The sequence below is a fragment of the Bactrocera oleae genome, chromosome 3 (assembly GCF_042242935.1).
Source record: "Bactrocera oleae isolate idBacOlea1 chromosome 3, idBacOlea1, whole genome shotgun sequence".
NCBI classification, from domain to species: domain Eukaryota; kingdom Metazoa; phylum Arthropoda; class Insecta; order Diptera; family Tephritidae; genus Bactrocera; species Bactrocera oleae.
The window spans coordinates 43,920,611-43,946,126 of NC_091537.1; the positions used below are offsets into that span (position 1 = coordinate 43,920,611).

The 25,516-nt window shown below is 34.7% G+C and overlaps 1 protein-coding gene across 6 annotated transcripts in view; it reads right to left on the reverse strand.

Moving 5' to 3' along the window:
* Positions 1 to 1,833: 1,833 nt before the first annotated feature.
* dia (diaphanous related formin 1) overlaps positions 1,834 to 25,516 on the reverse strand; it is an 81,179-nt gene continuing 57,496 nt past the window's right edge. For all 6 annotated transcript variants that reach the window (XM_070106566.1, XM_036356714.2, XM_070106567.1 and 3 more), the window contains exons 3-5: positions 18,102 to 19,306; positions 12,963 to 14,226; positions 1,834 to 2,720 (exon numbers count right to left, since the gene is read on the reverse strand). In XM_070106566.1, the coding sequence (XP_069962667.1) occupies positions 2,236 to 2,720; positions 12,963 to 14,226; positions 18,102 to 19,306 (2,954 nt within the window). In that variant the 3' untranslated portion in view covers positions 1,834 to 2,235. The remainder of the gene's footprint in view (positions 2,721 to 12,962; positions 14,227 to 18,101; positions 19,307 to 25,516) is intronic.

The following is a 25,516-nucleotide window of genomic DNA, read 5'->3' on the forward strand; positions in this document are numbered from 1 at the left end:
TTCTCCCTAAACTGCCAAAGTTTACGGGCTCACACAGTAGACTTGACGGATACAGTAGTCCAACGAGCGAATAATTTATTATTATCAGACACATGGATAAACCATGAAGAAACTGTGGATGTGCCGAATTTACAACAAATTAACTGGTTGGCTGTCAATGCTGCTGCAGTTGGAGACATTTGTCCGGCCGAATGAGTTATAGAAAGCGGACAGAGTGTGACAATGATTGTTCTCTACATCACTGCGAACCAGAGAATTAACAATATAATAAAATTCATACATAGAGCATTATTGGCATATACTCCCTCTCGTGCAGCAAAATTAGGAGCAGATTTGCACACTATGCCAATGATTTTAAGCAGCGATTTTAATGTCAATTTTGCCTTGGAGGAAGCTCAACCCACTTGTACAATTTTTAGAAAGTAAATTTAATTTAAAAATTAATGATAATCCCAAAGACTAAACAAACAGATCAGGCACGACAATAGATGCAATTAAATAATAATAAAATAAATATTATTTAAAAAAGTTACAATCACGAGTTTTTAATTCATATTTTTCATACCACAAACCAATTGAATCTTTTCTGAACATGAAAGTATGGAAGTGAAAGAATAGATTTTTTATAAATGGAGGCGAAAACATCAACTACTTTTTTCCATTAACCTAACACCCTTAAAAATTCCAGAATAATGAATAGTGTCTTCTGCTATCGGAGAAATATTCTATCACATGCATAACTTGCTGGCTAGGGTGAGTTTTTTTATATTTCAAGTGCCCATCGAGATCCATGAAGTTTCACTTCTATCGCCTAGCTTTCTAGGCTGTATGGTTTTTTCTATTTGATTTCATTGGTTAGGTTATCTTCAGTGACACATGTCGTTTCGAAACAGTTACCGAATCAAGAAAATTCGTTTGTAGGAGACAAGGTGAACGATATTCATATTAATGTGTCGTTCTTTGCATTAAACATTCACCATCATTAATGATTTGGAGCTGCATTACGTCAGAAGATCCTGGTACAATTTAATTTGTTGAAGGAACAATGCGCTCTACCCCATATATAAACTAGCTGCCAAATGTTTTATCTCCTTATATTGATTCCTTGGAATATTCCAGAGAGGTATATCTTAATGTAGATGGTGCTCCTTGCCGTACATTGAAAGCAAGCATGGACAAACCTCAGCACCTTAAATTTACCAGTGATGGCATGGCCTGGCAATTCTACTGATCTTAATCCCATGGAATACTGCTGGGCATACCTAAAATGTAAAGTATGCCCCAACGAATATAGGTAGTTCTGAAATCTAAAGGCGGACAGACGAAATATTTGATAAACCAAGAAGTTTCTTCTAAGTTTTGTGCCAAATGTTCCAACTGATAAAATGATACCTCATTTATTATTCTAACTTCATTAGTTTTTCTTATATGAATAATCAAAGTCGTAATTTCTAAATTCAGCTATCGGTCATAATTCGATGAGTAAGCACTGTATATTATGAACAATGATTCGGCAAAGAAACCCTCAATAACGTTTTGTGTTCTGGATTATGCACAGTTTGCTAGTAATATTCGTTTATTTTAAGTTTTTTTTTAACAAAACTAGCAACTGTTAACTAAAATATTTCGTTATCCTTGTTAAAAATAATTGTTTCAAAGTTAACGTCACACAATGTTTGATAAACAGAGTTGAGCTATAATAATTTTAAATATTTTATATTGTCGAAAAAAATGTTATATATATTTAGCAATACCAAATGAAATTTAAGCAAACAAACTATACCAGCTGTTCAAACAGACTTGCGCATGTTCTCTAACATAAACACCTATGTGTTTCATTACTTTTTTTTGGAGAAGAAATTATTCTTTTGAATTTATTAAGATTAAATCATATTATAAGTATTGAATTGGTATGGAAATAAGCACAATTTTGGAGATGTTATAATAGTTAAGCGCATTTGACCACAAGACCTAAAAGTGGCATATTATTACCAATTTATTGTCTATTGTTCCATTACTGTAAATTCAATTTTTTCATTAAGATGCATTATCAAACCGTTGCCACTGCCGCAAAAATTTCAGGTATTTAAGGCTTTTTTAACAGTTAATATTGTGAAAATAATGGTAGGCATAAATAGGATCTAAATTATTTTCTTATATAATAACAAGTTAGTTTGCCAACATAAGTTTATTAATTAAACAATACTAAATTTCGTATAAAGAAGAAAAGTCTTACTAAATCTGATGTTTTTTATGTAAAAAGTTATCGTTTGCAAAGCTTTCACAAGCCACAAAAGCACTTGTACCAACGCGTGTTCTTGATCGGCTTCTACTAAGTTGGGCTCGTCGTTCAGCGCCTGAAGGTCGCGGTCGCCTTTGTCTTTGGTTTCGATTTCCGAAAGCAGTTCCGGTTTGCAAGGCTTCTAATAAACTGTCCATTACTCCCTCCTGGGTTTGCGTAGAATCCATGTCAACAAGTGCTAATTTAAGTTGTTGCCGTTCTAATTGCTCACGAAGCAGCCGTTCTCGAGCATCTTGTAGTCTCCGTTTTTTATTTTCTTCTTCTCTTTGGTGAACATTCTCTTGTTGTGCTTGTATAAAGGCATCCTTAAATGCTTTGATATCGGTAAAAAACTCTTCCATTGAATATTTATTATGGTCAAATGAAAAGTATTCTCCCAAATCCTTGTACAACTTTTCCATTTGAACTTGCATTTTTCCTAAAAAACAAATTAATAAAAAATTTTGTTATATCTAATTATGAAAATATGTTAAAAGTAATTGAAAACATGATGCGGAAATACCCTAGTAAAATAGTTATATGTGCAAAAAACTTATTTGCATTTAACGGCATATTTTTTTGAGTATGCAGTTTTTTTCGATTGTATTTGTGTGTATATAAAATATATATACATATATTTGTAATAAAATATATATATATTTGTAATAAAATATATATATATTTGTAATAAAATATATATATATTTGTAATAAAATATATATATATTTGTAATAATATATTTTTAACAATAAAGCACAAACGAATAAATAAAACAAAGATGTATAGGTACATATGTACCTACGATTACAATAAATCCAACTAATAGCACATTTTGCCGACAGCCAACAATGTCGCGTACAACGTGTTCTTTCGGATATTCCTTTGAGTGACTTAAAGCCAAGCCAACTCTTCAACTGCATCAAAGGGAGTCCACGCACACGAACGAGTTATGTTGGTATCACCATATGTTCGGCAACTGGGAGGAAAGCAAATGACTATCCTCATCGAAGACTGCAACGCACATCTGTAACTTACGTCCTGCAGTCACACATCGCCTGAAAATTTTTGATGGGCTCTCCAAACATAACTTTTTGATAGACACCGGGGCAGACGCCTCCATAGTTCCTAAAATCGTCCAAAACTATATGAAGTCCTCAACGGCAAAGTTATACGCAGCGAACGGTACACCGATCACCGTATACGACGAAGTCCTTCTTTAAATCGATTTAGGCCTTAGACGCGAATTCCTTTGGAATTTTAAATCGCTGACGTTACGTGCGGAATTATAGGAGCCGACTTTATAAGCCACTATGGGTTACTGGTCGACTTAAAAAGAAAACGGTTAGTCGACAACTTAACATCAGTAGCGTCGATAGGAAAACTTGTGAGTAGAGAAGCATTATCAGTAAAAACATTTGACACGTCCCGCGAATATACGAGCTTACTTAAAGAGTTTGGTAGCATAACACGGTTAGCGCAACTCGGAGGCCCAGCTATGTCCAAGGTAGTCCATCACATCCAAACTCGCGGTCCGCCCTTATCAACACAACCAAGACGACTTTCTCCAGAAGCATAATTCGAAGCTCAAATAAAACTGTGCATTTGCCGCCCATCGAGCAGCAGTCGGGGTAGCCCTCTTCACATGGTAAAGAAAGCAGACGGTACATGTCTACAGAAGCGCAATTTAAGAATCAACTCTACCAAGTCTGTCTGTTTTCGGAAAAACGAAAATCATCTTTTTAGGTCATACTGTCTCAGCAGAGTGAAAAAGACCACTAAAGCAACACGTACAAGATATAATAGATCGTGAAAAACCAACTACCGTCAATGGCCTCAAGCGATTCTCAGACACAATTAACTTCTACAGACGCCATCGAAACGCAAACCCCACTGTGCCGTGGAAACAAACAGAACGATCGCTCTCAGCTCCAATAGACCGATATTAAACCAGCAGAGTACGAAAAATGTAAAACCCAGCTTGCAGATGCTTCTCTTTCGGCACATCCCTCAATAGACACTGAGATGTCACTATGGGTCGACGCCGAAGGACGAACCTGTCACATATATAGCGATCATAAACCACTTACCTATGCCTTTCAAAAGAATTCTGAAAAATGCTCGAGTTGTCAAGCGCGCCAGCTTGATTACATTACTCAAATAACTACAGATATTCGCCACGTAGAGGGGAAAGCTTTCAAGAATAGCACAAATTCACGCAACAAGCATAAATTACAACAAACTTGCCAAAGACCAGCAAGTTGATCAAGAGCTCAAATTCCTTCGCCAGAACAACGCCAGAACGGCCAGAGGCTATTCTCATACCCGACATGACAGCACCAACCATCGCAAATGCTTAATTCGTTAATTGGATTGCAAGATTTGGAGCAAGTTGATCAAGAGCTCAAATTCCTTCGCCAGAACGGCCAGAGGCTATTCTCATACCCAACATGACAACACCAACCATCGCAAAAGCTTAATTCGTTAATTGGATTGCAAGATTTGGAGCAACAGCCGTCATTACATCAGATCCAGGTCGTCAATTCACGTCCACCCTATTCACAGAGCTGACAAGCTCGCTCAGTATAACGCATCTAAAGACAACATCGTATCACCCGCAGGCGAACGGAATAGTAGAAAGATGGCATCTAACGTCAAAATCATCAATTTTCCTTCAATTTTTCCCTTTTTCTCAAGAACTCCGAGTGGACTAGTCGTGTCAGCAGCAGCACCAGCAGCGATCAATTTATTTGGGATTAGAGTTTTTAATGTAAAATAAATTAATAAAAACTTTTTTATAAACGCAACCATTAAATACATATGCAAATAAAAGAGTATTAATTTATTGCCTATGTATAAGCTTACCATTGTGTTCTCAAAACACACTAATGTAACAAACCTAAAAACAAAAAAAAAGTATTTACTTACTAATATTTTCCAGCAATACCCCTTAAGCATAATAAAGCAGTAGCAGTATTGCATAAAATAAGTAAGCAAAGACAAAATAACAAATACAAAATAAAGGGTGTTTTTTTTTTAGAGGTATTGAACTTTAAATTATAATGAAACGCCGATGGATTATTCGATTGACATGAATTTTATTTACCCAAAATATAATCTTGTGGCATTACATTTTAAATATGATTTCTGGCATATGACCGCCACGGCTGGCGTCCAATCTGGACGTCCAATTTTCAATCACTTTTTCTAACATTTGTGGCCGTATATCGGCAAAAACACGGCGAATATTGTTTTCCAAATGGTTAAGCGTTTGTGGCTTATGCGCAAAGACCAATGACTTTACATAACCCCACAGAAAGTAGTCTGTTAGCGGTGTTAAACCACAAGATCTTGGAGGCCAATTCACAGGTCCAAAACGTGAAATTAGGCGGTCACCAAACGTGTCTTTCAATAAATCGATTGTGGTACGAGCTGTATGATATGTTGCGCCGTCTTGTTGGAACCACAGCTCCTGTACATCATGGTTGTTCAATTCAGGAATGAAAAAGTTAGTAATCATGGCTCTATACCGATCACCATTGACTGTAACGTTCTGGCCATCATCGTTTTTGAAGAAGTACGGACCAATGATTCCACCAGCCCACAAAACGCACCAAACAGTCAGTTTTTCTGGATGTGACGGTGTGTAGACATACACATGAGGATTAGCTTCACTCCAAATGCGGCAGTTTTGCTTGTTGACGTAGCCATTCAACCAGAAGTGCGTCGACGATGAAATGAACGTAGTGCGCGATACGTATTGCGCACAGAACGAATTATTTTCGAAATAAAATTGCTTTATTTGCCAGCGTTGTTCAAGCGTGAGTCTATTCATGATGAATTGCCAAACCAAACTGAGAATAAATCACTTGACAGCTGTTAAAACGGTCGCCATCTTGAACAGTAATGCCAACTTAAAGTTCTATACCTCGAAAAAAACACCCGTTATAAAAGAAAAGATAAGAAGAGATAAAAAAAAATAAGTACATGCATATATATACATACATATGCATATCATTCGTCAAAAAATTTTGCCTATTGCTTCATATCCTACACTAGGTATTTTTAAATTATTAAAATTTTTTATAATTTCCAAATAGTTTACCCTAAAATTTGCATATTCAAAATTACACGGAGGTGAAGTGAATATGAATTCACTAAATTAAATTAATTAAAAAACGAAACAAAAAAATTGTTCTCACTAATTGCGTAAACTACACATACGTGCACATTTATACATATACAGTCGAACTTCAATTCAATTAATGAAGCTCTCCTTTTAATGTATTAATTTCAAAGACACAGCTTTTTCGTTCTACTTTTGGTGTTTTTGTCTCCATATAGTGGATTTTTCAAACACGCATCGAAGCAGCATTTCACCTAAAAAAAGTTATTGTTAAATAAGATAACTGCACTGCGCATCCTAGATATGCACATTCATCTCACATATTTCTCTCTCAACATGACTTCACTACAACCAATGGACCAATGCATTATCTACAAGTATAACACGAAACAACATTACAGAAAACGAATTTTAACGAATATATTGACTTAACTGAATGAGAAAAATTCTGTTATGGTCATAAACATACATTCAAAATTTAAACACTGTATGGAATGTCTATGTTAAACTAGAAACAATTGCCAACTGTTTTAGAAAGGCGATATTTTCAAAAGATGCCATGCAGAATCCATCTGAGCATTGGGCGGAAGAGGACCTTTTTTCAATATCGCATTTGGGTGCTTTACAGTCTTCATTTAAAAAAAGTAGCAAATATCGAAGCATCATTTGAGGACTACGTCTATGTTGATATTAGTGCAGCGGGTTCTAAAAAGTCGCGGAGTTCCAGCAGTACTTAGTAAAATTTATATTTTTATAGTCAAACAGAAATATATATAATATAACAATATACCCCTTGCAGCAAACAAGCAAGATTGCACACAAACATTAAAGCAGAAACAATTTGTGCATACTTATGTACAAAGCGCATAAATACGTACATACTCAACTAAAGCTAATAAATTCAATTCCACCTACTCCACATCCCAGAGTAGAGCTGCCACTACTAAAATTTCAAAACGCTAGTTTAGGTTTGAAGGTCGCATGTAACACAGAAACATTTTATGGAGGTCATGAAGAACGGCCGTCCCTCGGGACATGTTTACAGCCGTCTATATTAACCATCCAAAATTATCGCAAGCAAACAAATTTTATTACCACAGATATAAAACTAAAGGTCAAACAGGCGTAATAGCGTCAGTTTGCACATAAAGACGACAATTTGAATTTGGTCGATAAACAAGTAATGACACTAATAAACTTGCCTAAAATTCAAAAAGAAACAAATTGTTTATCGGTTCTATCGACAGAAAACATTCCTAATAACAATTGGGACCCTATTCTGCTAAATACATGCACCGCAGCATTACCAGAAAAATTGTTACTTTTATGGAAGCAATCGCTATCATTTCGAAAAAAAAATGCCCAACGTGGCAACAAATGAAAGATTTTCTACCCAGCACGAAATCGCTAAAAAAGTAGACACATAAATTATTAAAATCAAAAACTATCAAAACGACCTCAAGAGAAGCTTCAACAGCCCTAAGCTAGTAGCAAAAACAAATTGAACAAAGTTTTAAAAAAAACGCAATCGTTCACATCCGAACAGAAAAACATACGTCATGCGAACTATGCACAAGAGGGCATAAACTACAATCTTGCGAGAAGTTTAAAAACTTAAAAGTTAATGAACGAAATAATTGTATAAGATCAAAAATATTATGCACCAATGTACAAATTGGCACATGCGCATGCATATGAAAATTGCAAAAGCAAAATCATATATTTCTAAAGAAGGTGAGTGGAACGCAGAAGAAACTATTGGTAGGTTATTTTATATAGCGTTAGAAAACTAAAATTCGTATTAAACAAAGTTTAAAGATAGTTTTGTCATTGCTTCACTTATTATTATTTGAGTACCCGTTTAAGATGAACACCAGAAAAAATAATACATACACATAAAAGTCAAAATGAGATCATTCTAACAATTTTATCTGCTGGTAGAAAATTGTTTTAATTTTCATTTATTAATTTTTTAATGGACAAATACTTAAGAAGGACATCGCCAGCGGCACTAATAGTTGCAAACTACGCATCGCAATGTCGTTGGTAAAATATAATCAAAATTTATAATATACTCCTTTGGTGCTATAATTTGGTAATTTGCTAGTAAGAACTTCGTTCACCAAGCGGATCTTTAGCCATCACTAGAGACTTACAACTATACACGTCAAAACTATAACAATATACATTTGCTCTTTTTGCTGCCCTATTCTGATATTCACATCTAACCGTTTTTTTCTATTATAAACTGTTTTCCTGGATATCGGAGAAATTATTCAATCACGGGCTCATACTACTAAAAGTAATTCGTGAAAAAGTATCCATTGGCTAGAATTAGATTACATATAACGCTATTTCGACCTATTGCATTTACAACCATTGGAACACGCAGATCGTCATCTACACTACAATAAGCCCGCTCTGTAGGAAGTTGGTGATAACCACTAAAAAGCAAAACTCCCAAAAATCATTTCACTTCTTCGATGCTTAGGGCCAAATTATGTATGTTCGTTTGTTTGGCGTACATAATGCCATTTTCAGAAATCATTGTAAAAACATAGATGTCAATAATTTTTTCAAAAAAATCCGTGGAGGTCTGGTCGCTTATTATATTAACAAAGCTGTCTATTCGTTTTTGAACCCGTCACCAAACTATTTCGCAAAATTACTTTGTCACACCATTCGGCAGGGTAGAGCATACCAAATCATTCAATCTTTTAGCTCCTCTTCATCACTTACAATGTCAGGAGAGTTGACTTCTATATAATATTCAAAATCAACGCCTTCTTTCTCGATTATCCAAACAACGGCTTCCTGTATGTAAAATCATTTTGACTCTTAAATGCCTTCCGATAAGGCATACTTATGCTTATGAAAACTACCTATAAATGTTAGTAAAAGTTAATGCTTATGCACATTGTCCCCAATTTTTCAACACAATACCAAACCATACCAATTCTAAAAACTTGTGCACTCTTCACTTAACATTTTAGTCAAAATTTAGTTTTTAGTTTCACAATATATTCAAAAATATTATATTAGGTCAAGTAAAAAGTTCGTTCGGTTTTTATCTAAGAGATGGCGTTATTGTCTATAGTACTAGTGTTACGTGTCGCATCATGTCATACTATACGGCGCTGAAAACGTGTTTAATCGCGCTAAAAGATTGTCTTTGACAGTTTTTCGATTGATTTACTCATTTCGTTGTGAACGCTCGTCAAACCACCAACAAAGAGAAAATTCGCTTTATTTTACAATTTTTCTTCGATCAAAGCGAAAAGCAGCCAAAGCGACTGAAAAAATTAATTTCGTTTATGGGCCCGATACTGTAAACGAACGTGTAGCACAAAAGTGATTTGCTAAGTACCGTTCCGGTAATTTCGATGTCAAAGATGCACCACGCGTCGGGAGGCCTGTCGTCGAAAATTGCGATAAAATCATGGAAATAGTGGAAACAGACCGTCACGTGAGCACTTATTTAATTTCTGTGGAACAAAAGATAAGCCAGAAAACCGTTTGGAACCATTTGCATAACCTTGGATTCAAAAAGAAGCTCGATGTTTGGGTGCCACACGAACTAACGCAAAAAAACATGATAGACCGAATTTCCATCTGCGAATCGCTGCTGAATCGCAATAAAATCTAAAATCTACCCGTTTTTGAAGCGGATTGTGACTGGCGCTGAAAAATGGGTCACTTATGACAACATCGAGCGCAAACGGTCGTGGTCAAAGCTCGGGGAAGCGGCCCAGATGGTGGCCAAGACCTGATTGATGGCCAGGAAGGTTTTGCTGTGTGTTTGGTGGGATGGGCAAGGAATCATCTACTGCGAGCTGCTCCCCTATGGCCAAACGCTCAATTCGGCCCTCTACTGCCAACAACTGGACAGCTTGAAGGCAGCACTCATCCAGAAGAGGCCATCTTTGATCAACAGAGGCCGAATTGTGTTCCATCAGGACAACGCCAATTGAATTTGCTCAGAGGCACATGCTTTGTATCAGATGGCAAAACTTTTGTACAACGACCCCGAAGTATGGAATTTGACCCCAGATATAACCGAAAAACAATTTAATACGGAGGCGGATCAATTATGTTATTGGGATGCTTTTCGGCGGCTGGAGTAGGGCCGATTTATTATAATTAATTTATTATATATTAAAATGTGTTCAACAGATTGTCTCAACATCCTTAATACTGTAATGTTGCCCTATGCGGAGGAGCACATGCCACTAAAATGGAAGTTCATACATGACAACGACCCGAAAAATGCTTCGAAACTTGCAAAATCGTACTTTTAGCGCAATATGTTGAAAATCGCCGGTAAAGATTTGTAACTACATAGTGAACAAAAGTGCTTTTCAAATGTTACTAAGCATGGTGGCTACACATTTGGAAAAATGGAGCATACCGGCACGACTGCAGTTGGTGGCCACGGTAAGATTTTTAGCCGAAGGTGCTTTCCTTATATTTCAATGGATTTGTTTATATTAGGTTTGTATACTGAGTGATTGCTGTGCCATTATCTATCTTGTGACGCCACATATACGCTGTGAATTAAAAAAGCAGCAAAACTCAGGTCGGGCAGACCTAAAGCTTTGACGCCCTACGAAGAACGCACTGCCATCGTTGCAGTTAAACGAAATCCGCGTATTTCAGCAGTAAAAATCACGAATAATATAAACGTCGAATTTCAAAAAAATGTAAATCCTCAAACTGTGAGGAATGTGCTGCACAAAGCTGGTTATTACGGACGAACTGCGCGACGTAACCATTCATATAAAAAAAGCAAATAAGAAAAAACGTTTAAAATTTTCTAAAGAGTATCTTGATATGCCAGATTGGAGATGCAGAGATGCAAGAAAATAACTTGATACATACTGGCGTGGGTAATTTGAAGTTTATTACAGATAAAATGGACAAATATATATATCTGAATATTCTGAAGGAAAATTTGCGTCCAAGCGTGCAAAAACTGGGTCTCGACAGCAGCCGATTTCTTTTTCAACAAGATAACGACCCAAACGTCGTGGTTGATTGAACGGCCTTGCTCTTCTCAATATCCATACAGATATAGATATTTCAAGTGAAGAAATTTTGAAGATCATAGCTTCACAGCCCGGAAAACTGGATACCGTTTTCTAAGCAGTTTTTACATTTGCGAAACATTTTATAGTTGAAAAGTAAATATAATTTAATGAATAATTGACGTAGTGCATTATATTAAACAATAAAATATACACATTGGCAGCTGTTACTCATTTCTGTTTAACATTTTTTGCTAATAAACGAAAATGTGTCCTTCGATCTTTATTTCATCAACATCTAACTGTAAGATACACAGGCCAAGAAAAAACAATTTAGGACCTACAGTTTATATTTAAAATTATATATAGCATAAAATATGTATATGTATATTACGGTGTCCGTTATTTCCCAAGTTTAGTTACCTGTTACCTACGTATACCTTTTAAAGGAATTCCATTAAGACCCCTTTTATGGCGCGAAAATTGTATATTAAAATTTTTCATTTTATCAAAATTGTAGGTTTACTTTCTTTAAGCAAAATAAAAAAAACATCCCATGTTATATACATGGGAGAATAAATAAATTGTCTGGCGATTTCTACCGTACAAAACAAAAATTGACAACGAGTTGTGTTTACAATGGAATTAAGGCTAAGGAATCGTTAAAAATATTGTTAAAGTATTTCGAGGAATCTACCTTATCACGAACACAAGTATTTGAGTGGCACAAAACATTCGGTGAAATCATTGAAAACTTGACTCATGTTAGTGGTCCATCAATCTCTGTTAATGATTATAACTTTTTCGATGAAATAGTACTTGAAAATCTTTGTGTTGTCATCAGAGAGTTAATTTCCACATCTCTTAAGGATCGAGATGTATGCGGCGTGTCAATGCTCAAAACTAAACGGCATAAATCTTTTGCAAAAATTACGTCGAGTAGAGGTTGAAAAAAGATGCTTGACAAAGTAGCTGAGGAGCCTATGTTCATCAAACGTACCATTACTGGTGACGAAATGCGGGTTTATGAATATGACATCGAAACTGTCCAACAATCTAGCGAATAGTGCTCAAAAAATGAGAATTCGCAAACAAGAATTCGAAAAAAAAATCAAAATTGGCTGAAGGCACGGAAGGTTTGTGTAATCATTATTAATAAAGATTTGTATTAGAATAAGGGAAAATGTAGTTTGAAATTGGATCAGATGGTACATATATGCATTCTACAACTTTCGTTGTTGATTTACGTGAGTACCTGCCGGCGACGGCCTTACCTCACGGTGTTCCAAAACACAGCGTATCAATAAAATGCGTTGATAAGCGCCCCAAACAATACGAGCTATTTGCAAGTATTTATTTGGATACCAGTGGCAGTGTGTCTGGGTCCACACTACCATCTTGGTATGATTCGAGGCAGACATATGCATTCTACATGTGTTTTTTTTTTGTCAATTGATAAAGGATAGAATCTGACGGATTTAAAAATTAAAAAAAAAGTACACATTTTAATATAGCGAGCTGTTTATTCACTTACCCAGTAAATCAACATGCAGGCGGCAGTCATATGAGAATTCACCCATTATTTCATTAAACTTATCATCATCGCATTGAGGTACTTTATTATTTTTTAAATCTGTCTCTAGCGACTTTAGAGCCGAAATCATTTGACGCATAGATCTCTGAATCGAGTCTAAATTTACTCGAGAAGCTTTATCAATATGTGCTAAATCGTTATAGAAATCCATTATATCGGTAAACTCATTTTCTATTACTTTTACTAAATAATGTAAAAGAGTATGTCGGTTATCAATATCTTTAGTATTACAAAGTTTTGCGAGATAAGACATGTCAAATCCATAGGCTGCTTCACTTTTTGATCCTGAGTTCAAATAGTTTCCCATTAATAAAATTAGTTCTAAAACTTTTGCAAATTTCTTACTGTTGCGAACTTCTTCACATGCTGCTGTTCCAGCTACAATATCAGGCTTAATATCTTGAATGACATCAGAGTACGTTAATTTAAAATTAAGGTGGTGAAGACGCGGCAGTAATCTTTTTATTTCGCTAATAGTGGCAGCAAATTGTTCTACTGGTGACAGCGGTTCTCCTTTTTCTTTTATGTCTTGAAGTTGTTTCAATTGATCTGATGACGGCAAATACTGAATTAAATTCTGTAGTATGTTTGAAGACAATATATCGGTATCACAGCGCAAAAGACAAATTTTAATTTGCTCGTTTGATAAGTGTTTTAATGGCCCACCAAGCAATATGGCTAAGTTTTGGGCTGATTTAGAATCAAGTACCCGTAAGCTTATATTCTTCTTTACTAGGGTGTTTGCTTTATCAACCGCATCATTTTGATACCTTTTTACTGGTTTTGATGAAAATCTTTCAGAGAGTACAGAAAGAAATTGCTTCGATGCTAAACGATCTTCTTCGCAAGTAAACCAAAAAGATTTATCCGACATTATTTGAGGAGATACAACTTTCCAATTTATGCGTTTCATTGGGTTTTCTACTTCCCATTTCTTCTTCGGTTTTAAGCCATTTGGAAGTTCATTAACCAGAAAAGAGGGATGTTGGCCCTGTTTAGCTCCGGGTACAGATAATAATCCGAAATTTGGTGGTGGTGGAGGTGGAGGCCCAATATTTGGAGGAGGTGGTGGAGCTGGGCAATTCGGCATTGGAGGAGGTGGTGGACCTTTTGTGAACGATGGTGGAAGAGGTGGTGGTGGCGGTGGTGTGGGTATTATTGTCGAAGTTCTCGGTTTATTACAATCAGTTTGTAAAGTTTTTAGCTGTTTACAAAGGTAAATAATATTTATAGATACGATTAAAATTACATAAGTAAATTAAATAATATATGTATTAATTTAAGCTAACGTCAATTATAAATTCACATAAAAGAAATGTCTTCATCTATTTTGCAAAGAACAGAATAAATATATCAACAGCAAAACTACGAGGAAATATAATGATTTATTATTTTGGAAGGGATATCAGTATACTTGTAGGTATAAAACACTCATTAATTTAAATTAGACTTTAGCAAAAATAATTGTGGTAAGAAAATAGGGAGGTCTAAGGTGAGAAAATACTTTCAGGTGTTGGAAAACTCTATATTTAAAAATGTTGCGTGAGAATTAAGTAAGCATTGTTTAAAGAAACCGAATGTATTACAATAAATTTTGATGTCCTATTAACTTATGTATACAAGGTGCGTTACAAAGTAAATAGTAAAAAAGTAAACTCTAGTGGCGCCATCTATATGTCGACTAGTGCGTTAGAATCTGCTATCCTTTATTGACTTTCAGTAAATTTCATGACATTTCATCTATTGAAAGTGAAGTTATTGCGTTTTAAGTGTCAGTATGTTTTTGTCATCGGTGCAAAAATGAGCTTCGAACGAAGAGCCAACATTAAATTTTGTTTTAAAATTGGTAAAACTTTTACCGAAACGTTTCAATTGATGAAACAAGTTTATGGCGCTGATTGCCTATCCCGTAGCCGTATTCACGAGTGGTTTCAACGTTTTCAAAGTGGTCGTGAGGACATAAATGAGAAATGAGCCGAAACCCAAAACATCGCGCCTGGAGAAGTCAAAAGTGAAGACAATGCTGATTTGTTTTATGATTCCAAGGGTATTGTCCCCAAAGAATTTGTTCTACCCGGCCAAAACGTTAATGTGGTATTCTACCTTGGAGTTTTGAAGCGTTTGGTGCCCCGAATTTGACGTGTTCGGCCCGCATATCGCGAAGATGGAAGTTGGCGTTTGTTGCACGATAATGCGCCGTCTCATCGATCGACGCTTGTGACCGATTATTTGATCAAAAATCACACTTTAACAATCAACCACTCCCCGTATTCACCTGATATGGCACCGTGCGACTTTTACCTTTCGGAAAAATGCATTTGCTGATGAAAAGAAAGCGTTATGCAGACGTGGAGGCCATTCAAAAGGCTTGGGCATACTTGCGGCCATACCGGGCAACGAGCTAAAACACTCGTTCGACATGCTTTTGGACCGTGCAAAAAGCTGTATTAAAGCAGGAGACTATTTTGAATAAAATTAATTGATTTTGCCGATAAAACCATTTGTTCTGTCTTTTTTTTTAAGTCCTGTTTACTTTGGAACGCACCTTGTATATATTATGAGTCGTAGACAAACTTAGGTTCATTACTACATTTTGCTTTGTACCCGAAGTATTTATTTTAAAATCAACCTAAATAAAGATTCAATATAATATATATATGTGCCTTAAGCCCAACCAAAGGAGCTTAATTTAATATTATATATTGGGTACATGAGGAAGTCAACGCAATGTTCGGAAGTCATTATATTAAGGATATGAGTTTTAGTCCAAGGTATAGGCAATACTAAACCACATTGTTTGTAAGAAATTTAGTTAATTTCATAAAAATATCACACACACATTTTCGGAATTAAGCGGTAGTATATGTAATATTATATGTACGCTCTAGTAATTTTGTTAACACATCTGACTTATTGCCTGACATATACGCTATAAATTCAACCGGAATTCTGAAATACGTATACCAGGTATAAGCGGGCCAGGTTATTATTGACTCGATTTTATCTATTTTAGCCAGAATAATACGGTTATTAGAGAGGACGCTCTCTTAATTTATTTGAGATATCTAACGTATTGACCGGTATATACCGTATAAAGTCACCCGGAAGTTCTAAAATCTTTTGCCATGCCCATGGTTTGATTTTAACATCGATTCGTTCGAAGCCATTTTAGCTGTAAAATATGTTGCTTCTGACGTATTTACGAGTTATCGCACTTCAAGCAGTTTACAGCATAACCGTCATATGGGAGGTGGGCATGGTTTCTTCTGAGATATGAATATTAAACCTAAAAAGAGGCAGGACTGCTCACTTTTTGAAAATTTTAAGCTCACATCTGGCCTTTACTACTGAAATTCCTTGTACCAAATTACAGTTTTGTGTCTTAATATGGATAGTTATAGCACGTTATAGGTTTTCGATTAACGACATTTTGTGGCTGTTACAATGGTTCGATTCCGCCTATATGCAATACCATATCCCATGGGTGCCAAAGAACACCAAGTACCAAGTTTTCTCACGATATTTCAACTTTTACTCAAGTTATCTCTTGTACGGACGAACGGATAGTTAACCTTAATTTAACTTTATATTATTTAACTTATTTATTATAGTCTGTAGCAACGTGTTGCGAGTGTATAAAAAAGTAAGGAAGGTTTAAGTGCATTCCCAACCGAAAATAAGTTGCAGCTATACTAGTCGTCTAAAAGAATCGATCATATTGAAAATTCCAATGTGAACTTTGTAAAAATAGAAGGTTGAAATTTATTTAACGGATTCTAAGCATATTCAATACATTGGGTTGCGTACTCACCAATGTCTTAACCAATTATCGGGAAATCAAGGATAAGGAATGTCAGAACACTTTTGCCTAGCATACTGTCCCGTTAATGTGAGGTTCTAAATCAAGTTTAGGGGCAAGATCAAAAAAATTTAATAATGCTCTACAATATAGTAAACTGTTATGTATGAATAGACCTTTGCGACAAGCCTAACCCGAAAAATATTTGCAAATTTAGAAGCTTTATAATTAGTTTACATCAATGAAAAGTACATTATATACTTAAATGCATAACATTTGTAACACTAATTTAATTAAAGTTAAGTTTTTAAAAGAGTTATATGTTACCAAAAATTTGTAACTAAAACCAATAAGGTAGCTTCCGTGTTTCATCAAAGCATCAAATTACAAGAAACATGCGCACTTGATTTCATAGAGATAAAATCGACATGTCAAATGTCAGGGGAACTATTTGTGTTAATATCGGCATTGGTATTTTATTGTTTCGATATCGTAGTTTTCGCCTAATTTAATTATTGTGAAATAAAACAGTCCGAGGAAAATAGTCGTGGCTGTAGTTCGAGTCAACTACCCGAGGTTATTGTTTGATTTCAAGCACTTTTTAAACGGAATCTCAAAAGCTAATTAATTTCACCAAGCTTAGTTGATATAGTTTTGGTAGTTTGCGAGATAAGTAAGATAAGGCGGTTACGCCCGCTCATCCAAAACTTTTTAAAGTATACATGAAAATTTTACTGATCAAATTACTGTTTTGCAGCTTAAATGGGAATTGAGTTATACAGCTTTATATTTTGTGAGTGTGACATTGGGCAATTAAATACTAAATAGGATAGCGTATGTTACATACTATGTATGTTAGCCTACGAGTGCCCAGATTGCATTATAAGCAAATCAGAATGAAAGAAGTAGGATTACTATCTGTGACACATGTCTGCTGACAGTTTCTTTTAAATGTTCGTTTGCAATGAACAAATGCATATATAGGTATGTTTTGAAAATCATTATTTTGTCTTATCTAAATAGTATCAATATCCAAGGTAAAACAGAATAAATTACATGCAGGCTTTTTTAAAGCAACTCTGACATGCATTAACTCAAGGGTCGAAGTACCAAAACTGTCATAGTACGCCCTAAAGAATCGACGACATTAAAAGTGGGAAGCAAGTAGATACTAGTTATAAATAAATTTAATTGAATTAGTAATATATATATTACAAAGGTTTCTATGTTGATGTTTTAATGAGTACCAGTTTAGGTAGTCATAAATGATGCCGACTTACCTGTACTACAGTGTCATTGGATTTTGTAGTCTTTTTAGTCGTTCTAAATTTTATCTGTTCTTCTAAATGTGCCACTTTAGCTTCAGCTTCTTGTTTCGCTATTTCCAAGTCTTCTATTTTTTTTTCAAATTCCTCGAATCGTCGTATTTCTTTAGCCTTTACTTTTTCAACGATATCATCTAATATTAATGATGTATCAATATTAAAAGTACGGTTATCAAAATTTGGGTCGCAATAGCCTTTATGTAATACTATTTGTTGTATACATTCTTCAATCAATTGATAATATGCTGGTCGAAAATAGAAATCATCCCTTATGTAAAGTAAATGTTGAAGTATTGATAAAAAGTATGGTTCCGAACTGGTATCTGTTACAAGATTTTTAAGTACTTCAAAACAGTCTGCCATATCGTCCATGTTAAAACTTACATTTTCAAACCTTTGGGTGAATTCTTCAAAATCATCTTCTCTTATTTCATTAAAAATTTTAAAATGTTGCTTCAAAGCATCATTATTACTTTTAGAAACAATGCCCTTAAACAAATCAAATCTATCATAAAGTCCCATTCTCATTATTTCACATCGTAAATGTAAACGAAAGTTTAAATCACTGGGCGTGTTCGTTAACGTATTAATGAAAATAAGACTATGGCAAGCTAAATCTCTTTTTGGGTCACATTTTCCTTCCATAAATAATGCATCAACTATAGGTCTGAACCGTTCACTTGTTTTATATTTGTTGGACGCGGCAGTAGTTATTGCTCGAAGAACCTTATCATATCCGTTACGTTCAGGAACAAGACAAAATGATGCCAGTAATTTTACAGCTTCACACATTGTTTGTGGTTTAAGGGGATTCAAATAATGTGCTAATAATAATACTACTGTGTGAAGCTCAGGTGTTAATACTAAATTCAAACCCCATGTATTATTCATTACAGCTTTCAGGCAACGAATGCACTCCAATTCAATTCGGTCAAATCCACGTTCTTTTAAACAACGTCTCAATAACAAAATTATTTCATTTATGCCATCTTCTCCAAACTCTTTAATCCATGAAATAGGATTGCTTGTGAGAGCTACCCGCAAGCTTTCAAGACACTGATATATTTTGTTTTCGTTGTGTTCTTTATTACGCAGATATTCAATGTAATCAAATGGTTTTTCAAACCGAGAGCTAGAACGGTGTTCGTTAGAATTTTTACCTGTAAAAAAGTTAATAAGAAATCAGAGTTGTGTTATATACATATATATTGTAAGAATTGATTTGTGTAAATACATAAGAATATTTAATGGCCTCTGTAACTGCAACTGCGAATACTAAATTTTCAAATGGAACTTCAGCAATAAACTAACTACCATAGAGACAATAGACAAATAGTTGATACTTTCTGTACACTCACTTCCAACCTAAAGCTCTAAAGGAACTATAAATTCATAGAACAGGCTGTTTTTGGAAATTAATTTTATTTCACAAACTTGTATTTTGCATAATTTAGAATTCACCTGTTTTTGTTAAACTATATATTTATTACTTTTTATGTCACTAATTTTAATTTTTTGTTCACTTGATGTCTTCCTGGGCGACCAACTATGTTGTCACGAACGGTTATCAATCGTCCTGGCCGCGCGGATTTCGTAAAAAAAAAGGACCGTTTTCCGATCAGGTGATCCTTTTAAGATCTGCTGGGTGGTGAATGTGCGTGGGTGTTGGATGATGTGTTATGGATGCAGTTCGTGGGTCGTACAGTGTGTACTTAGTGGTGCGATACGTGGTAGGTGTTATAATGAATTTGAATGGCGGGATTACCCATCATAGGTCATGTGAACACTTTCAATTACACAATAAAAAATATATTCGGATCTAACGAATTGGTAGAACAAAAGTTTGAGTTCAAAACGAAAAAACATTTTCTTACAATCGACAAATTGGAAGGTTTTTGGTCGGATTACTTGTCTTCGAGTTACAATTGTAGCTAATTTGAAAAATGTATTTTTAAGAAAAACGCATTTAAAATAAACTGATTGAGATAAGCGACTTCACTTCAGAAGGCTATAACTAAAAAAATAAACACTTGAAATATTAATTTAAAATGTTATAATAAAACAAGTAAGGAAGGGCTAAGTTCGGATGTAACCGAACATTTTATACTCTCGCAAAGTCAAATGGTATACTCGTTTGAGATTTCTTTGTGGATTGACTGATATTTTCGGTAGAAGGTCAACTATAGGCACTGGGGTCCACATATTTAGTACTTAGGGGTTTGAACAGTTTTGGTTCGATTTAGACAATTTTTCAATTTAGACAAGTTTTACCCCGATATAATCATTGTTACCTGAGCGTGGCAGTGGTCCTCCCATCTGCAATACCAACCGTCTCACGGTACCAAGAAACATGTCTACCAAGTTTCATAAAGATATCTCAATTTTTACTCAAGTTAGAGCTTGCACGGACGGACGGACGGACGGACAGACAGTCACCCGGATTTCAACTCGTCTCTTCATCCTGATCATTTATATATATATAACCCTATATCTAACTCGATTAGTTTTAGGTGATACAAACAACCGTTAGGTGAACAAAACTATTATACTCTGTAGCAACAGGTTGCGAGAGTATAATAAAAAAAAAACGAAGATATCTTTAAAAAAATAAAAGAGACTAGGGATCAGATATACATATGGATTTTATTTCGAAATCTGCCCATGATTTTTGTTACACTAGGTGTGCTCTTTAACGTAATAAAGTAGACAATTATATCGCGGGTTTGTAGCACTATAAATTAAAAAAAGGAAGTTTAAAAAAAAATATATAAGAGACTAGGGATCAGTTATAAACATATGGACTTTATTCCGAAATCTGCCCATTTTGACTTTCCACTTAATTCTGAATATAGATTCCCCAAAGTTTTTCCACAGGAGCTACGACACATATTTTTCAAATGTGAAACTAGTTTAGTAGGCGTTTATTCAGAGAAGAGATTACGTAAAATTACTATTTTTAAAAAAACTTGGTTGGTTCGCCAGAGGGGAATAGAAACCGTATGTCAAAAATTGATCTCATAGACACACACCCGCCCTAGCGATGGAGTTTTATACCGGTATTTCTAATTTTTTATTAACATCAATTTTCCCAGTAAATCACAATCATATAATTAGCATAACAAGATATAATTAAGTGATTTCTTCACGAAGACATGGCTGAAAATCACAAAATATAATTTTCAACACGAGTGATCAGCGATATATGAAAACGAATCCAAGGTTATCCAACATTCACGCTGTGCAGAAACTTGGCCACGGGTGCTTCGGGCCCAAAAGTTTAATGGTCGAGTGGCTGTTAAGAAACCCTTCATAAACATATAATACTATCATAATTTGCAAGGATCAAAGCCAGGGATGTTGATCCAACTATATATCAAAAACTTTTGTGTATGAATTTATTCCCTATTCGACTAACTTGTTAATGGGCTAAAATTATATTTTGTACCATATTAACTTATAATGTAGGTCGTGGACTAACTAATAGCCTGATATATTAAAATCAACCTAACGAACACCAAAAACTATTTTAGGTTTAGTACATATCCATATCATTACCGGATGATATAATGCTAATTGAAAAAGCTTAATTTTATTGAGATATCTTGCACTGATACCGATGCATTCGAAAGTAGTAAGCGAAATTTAATATATTGGGTGCATGAAGGAAGAGTTACCGGTAACCGGGACAAACGTCGAAGTGTCAGAAATGGTAATAATAGAGATGTTGAGACTAAACCTTGATTTCAATAGGAGGTAAGGCTAAACAACGGTGTGGTCAAGAAAACATAACCACTTAATTTTTTTTTAATATCGAATATATTACCAAAAGAAACGGTATAAAGTCAAGCGGAGTGGAAAATAACTGTACTAGTACATAGATTAAAAATATAATTCACAAATTGATGTATATATTTAACAGATTTAAACATAACCTTTATATGGAAGGTGGGTGTAGTTATTTCACCTACTTTCATATTGAATGAGGAAGAGCTAGTGGAAAATGTTTTCAGCAAGTTTGATTAACATAGTTTTAGCAGTTTGTGAACAATATACATTCAAGCTATTAAAAAGTGAGGTCACGTCCATTTTTCTAAAATTTATATACTACAGATGCTCCACCTTACAGTGAACCTCTGTACATAATGTAATTATCGTTTTTACAGGGCGTAACAATGGTCCAATTAGCCATCTGCAATACCAAGGAACATGTGCACCTAGTTTAATAAAGATATGTAAATTTTTACTCAAGGTGTCCTTAAATGGACAGTTAAAATTGCACATATGTATTTGGTTTGGACGATATGTCCTATACTAGACACCAAATACTGAGCCTTAAAAAGCAACCATGCGGGCGGTATTATGAAGGTTTGGACTTGCATGTTTACAGCCGGTGTGAAATCATAATGTCAATCATTATTTGTACTATACTTGTATGAAAGTTGGGATAATTCGTGGACCGATATCGCACCTCAACTACTTTCACTAAATTTTGCTAAGTTATCTCACACATTGACTAATATATTCAAGCCAACCGGAAGTTTGAAATATATATAATTCTTATATAAGGTATATGGAGGATTGGGAATATTTTGACCCGATTTTATCCAGTTTAGTATTACCAGAAATAGGATCTCTCTCTAATTTGTATTCACACTGATCAATATATAAGGTATAAAGGCAAGCGGATGTTTGAAAATCCGTATATTAGGTATATTGAGACTAGGGAAGTACTGACCTGATTACATCCATTTTTGCCAAGAGGATTCACTGTTATTAGAAAGAGATTCTTTCTGAATTTCAATATGATTTCTAACATATTGAGAAATATATGGGGACTTGGGAATGTATTGATCCGATTTTACCCATTTTTGTGTCTGGAAAAATTATAGTTCGACTTCGAAAATTTTTGGGCGTAAGATGAAATACTTTGAGGGCACTATTAGTTTTATTCTGATAACTTTTTTAAGGTTTGATTTGTACAATGTAAAGTTTAAGAACCAGATGGAATTTAAAAGTTTGTTATATGGAAGTAGACGTGGTTGTCATCCGATTTCACCTATTTTCCCCGAGTGTATGATAGGAATATTTGGGTAACCTGACACATATAATTTCACCTATAGGGTGGCGGTGACACGCCCCTTATTCAATATTTATATCTACTCCATAAAGCCCTTGTGGCGCATTTATTAAGGAATTAACGCACTTTTAGTAGGTTAAGGGTAGTGGGCGTGGTTAATATCTGATTTTACCCATTTTTACAGTTTACGAAGAGGTGCTAAAAAGACTTTGGAAGATATCTACATTTAACCCTTTAGAAGGCGGGACCACGTCCACTTTAAAAAATGTTTAGCTCACAAAAGTACCTTGCTTTTGCGGTCCCGTGTACCAAATTACAGTTTTTATGTTGCTACAAAGTATAATAAGTTTTTTCACCTAACGGTTGTTTGTATGACCTAAAACTAATCGAGATAGATATAGGGTTATGTAAATATAAAAGATCAGAATGAAGAGACGAGTTGAAATCCGAGTGACTGTCTGTCCGTCCGTCGGTACACATGACCTAATTTTCATCATGATATCTCAATTTTTACTCGAGTTATCGGTTGCACAAACAGACGTATAGACACTCACCCGGATTTCCATAACTACGTATCTATTTCGATAAGTTTTAAAGAAAAGAAATGTGAAGTAGAAAAAAAAATATATTAATTACAATCAAACAAAATACATCAAAAACTTTAAAATTAAATTGTTGGTAAAACTAGTTTGCATACACGAATATTCTCTAAAACTTAACATTATTTAGTAAAGCACATTTACATTTATTATTATTATATTTATTTATATGTATGTATTTTTTGTTGAATGAATGAGATATGATGAATGATAGATGATATAGAAACTGAATTAAAACTGAATAAAACGCTATTGTAGTCAATTCAATATGTAACTTTGTACATACATTTCTTTGCACCAAGGAAAATTGGTATTGCAGATGGGTGGGATCGGAGAATTGCCCCACTCACGAAATTCCATTTCAAACCTTACTTATAAGGTACCATAACTAAATTCCCCAATAAGATATAAATTTCTTTTTACTAAGTACAACGAATAACATTAGATAGGAGCATATGTGGTTTTAAAATTATGTTAAGAGTGAGCGTAGGCTCGCCGCCTAATAGGTTTAATGTACATACATATCTCCCAAACCACTTAAGCTTAATCAACCAAACTTACCCAAAACAAATCTTTTTGGCACCTGATTCAACAGTGTGAAATTGGATTATGACGCTACCACTCCGCATATTACGGTTGTCCAAAACTATTACGTGCGATAACCCAACAAATGAATGCGCCAGAGATATTAAATTTTGCACACAACATAATTCGAAAGGGATTTATAGATCACAATTTCAAAAGAGCGTGATTGCCGGCCTTCCTTTTGTTAATTTTGGTGTGTACAGTTATACAAATCAAGAACCAATTTCAGGATATATATCAGAATAAAAGTTTGCTCAAACAGTGCATTTAAGCTATGCCATCTCAGGTCTAAAAATTGTAAAGATCGGACCATATCTGTTCAAACCCCCAGAAAACGAACATGTGGACCCCAGTGCCTACTGCTCACTTTTTATCGAAAAAATCGGCCAATGTGTGAAATACATATATTATTAAAAGTCAGAAAGAATCTTTTTCTAATAACACTATACTCTTGCGGTAAAAATGGTTAAAATCGGATCTATGCTTTCTCTAGCCCCTTAATATAATAAGTATCGAACTTCATGTGACTTTATACCGGCAAATATGTGAGATATCTTAAATAAATTAAAAAAGCATCTTTACCTAATAAATATGTGTTCATGTGCCTGTCGATCGATAAAGTCGGGTCAATACATCCCCTAGCCCCCATATACCAAATATAAGGATTTTATACTTCCGGTTGCCTTTAAGCAGTATATTATATATCACTCAATGTGTAAGATATCATAGCAATAGTAACTGAACGTATACCATTGGATATATTATTGTTTAATGCAGAAGCTAGGTACAATTGGTCAACGAATTAGGCCAGCTACTATATACCACATATGATAATTTTTGTTATTTTAGCTTACTCTAAGCCGTTTATGTTGATCAATATGCGTAATATTTCAAAGTTTTCATTTCATAATGTGGTTTAAAAAATTACTAAATTTCATAAATAAACCGCTATGTCTACATTAAAAAAAACTTATTTAAATGATCCGAATAGTTTTTGTGCTGTTTTGTGGTGACTATACGTTTAAAGAAGGCCGTTTAAATGCGTCTGATTCTATAAAAAAGTATATTTGGACTACTTTAGGAAAATAAAATACATAGCACATAACTGG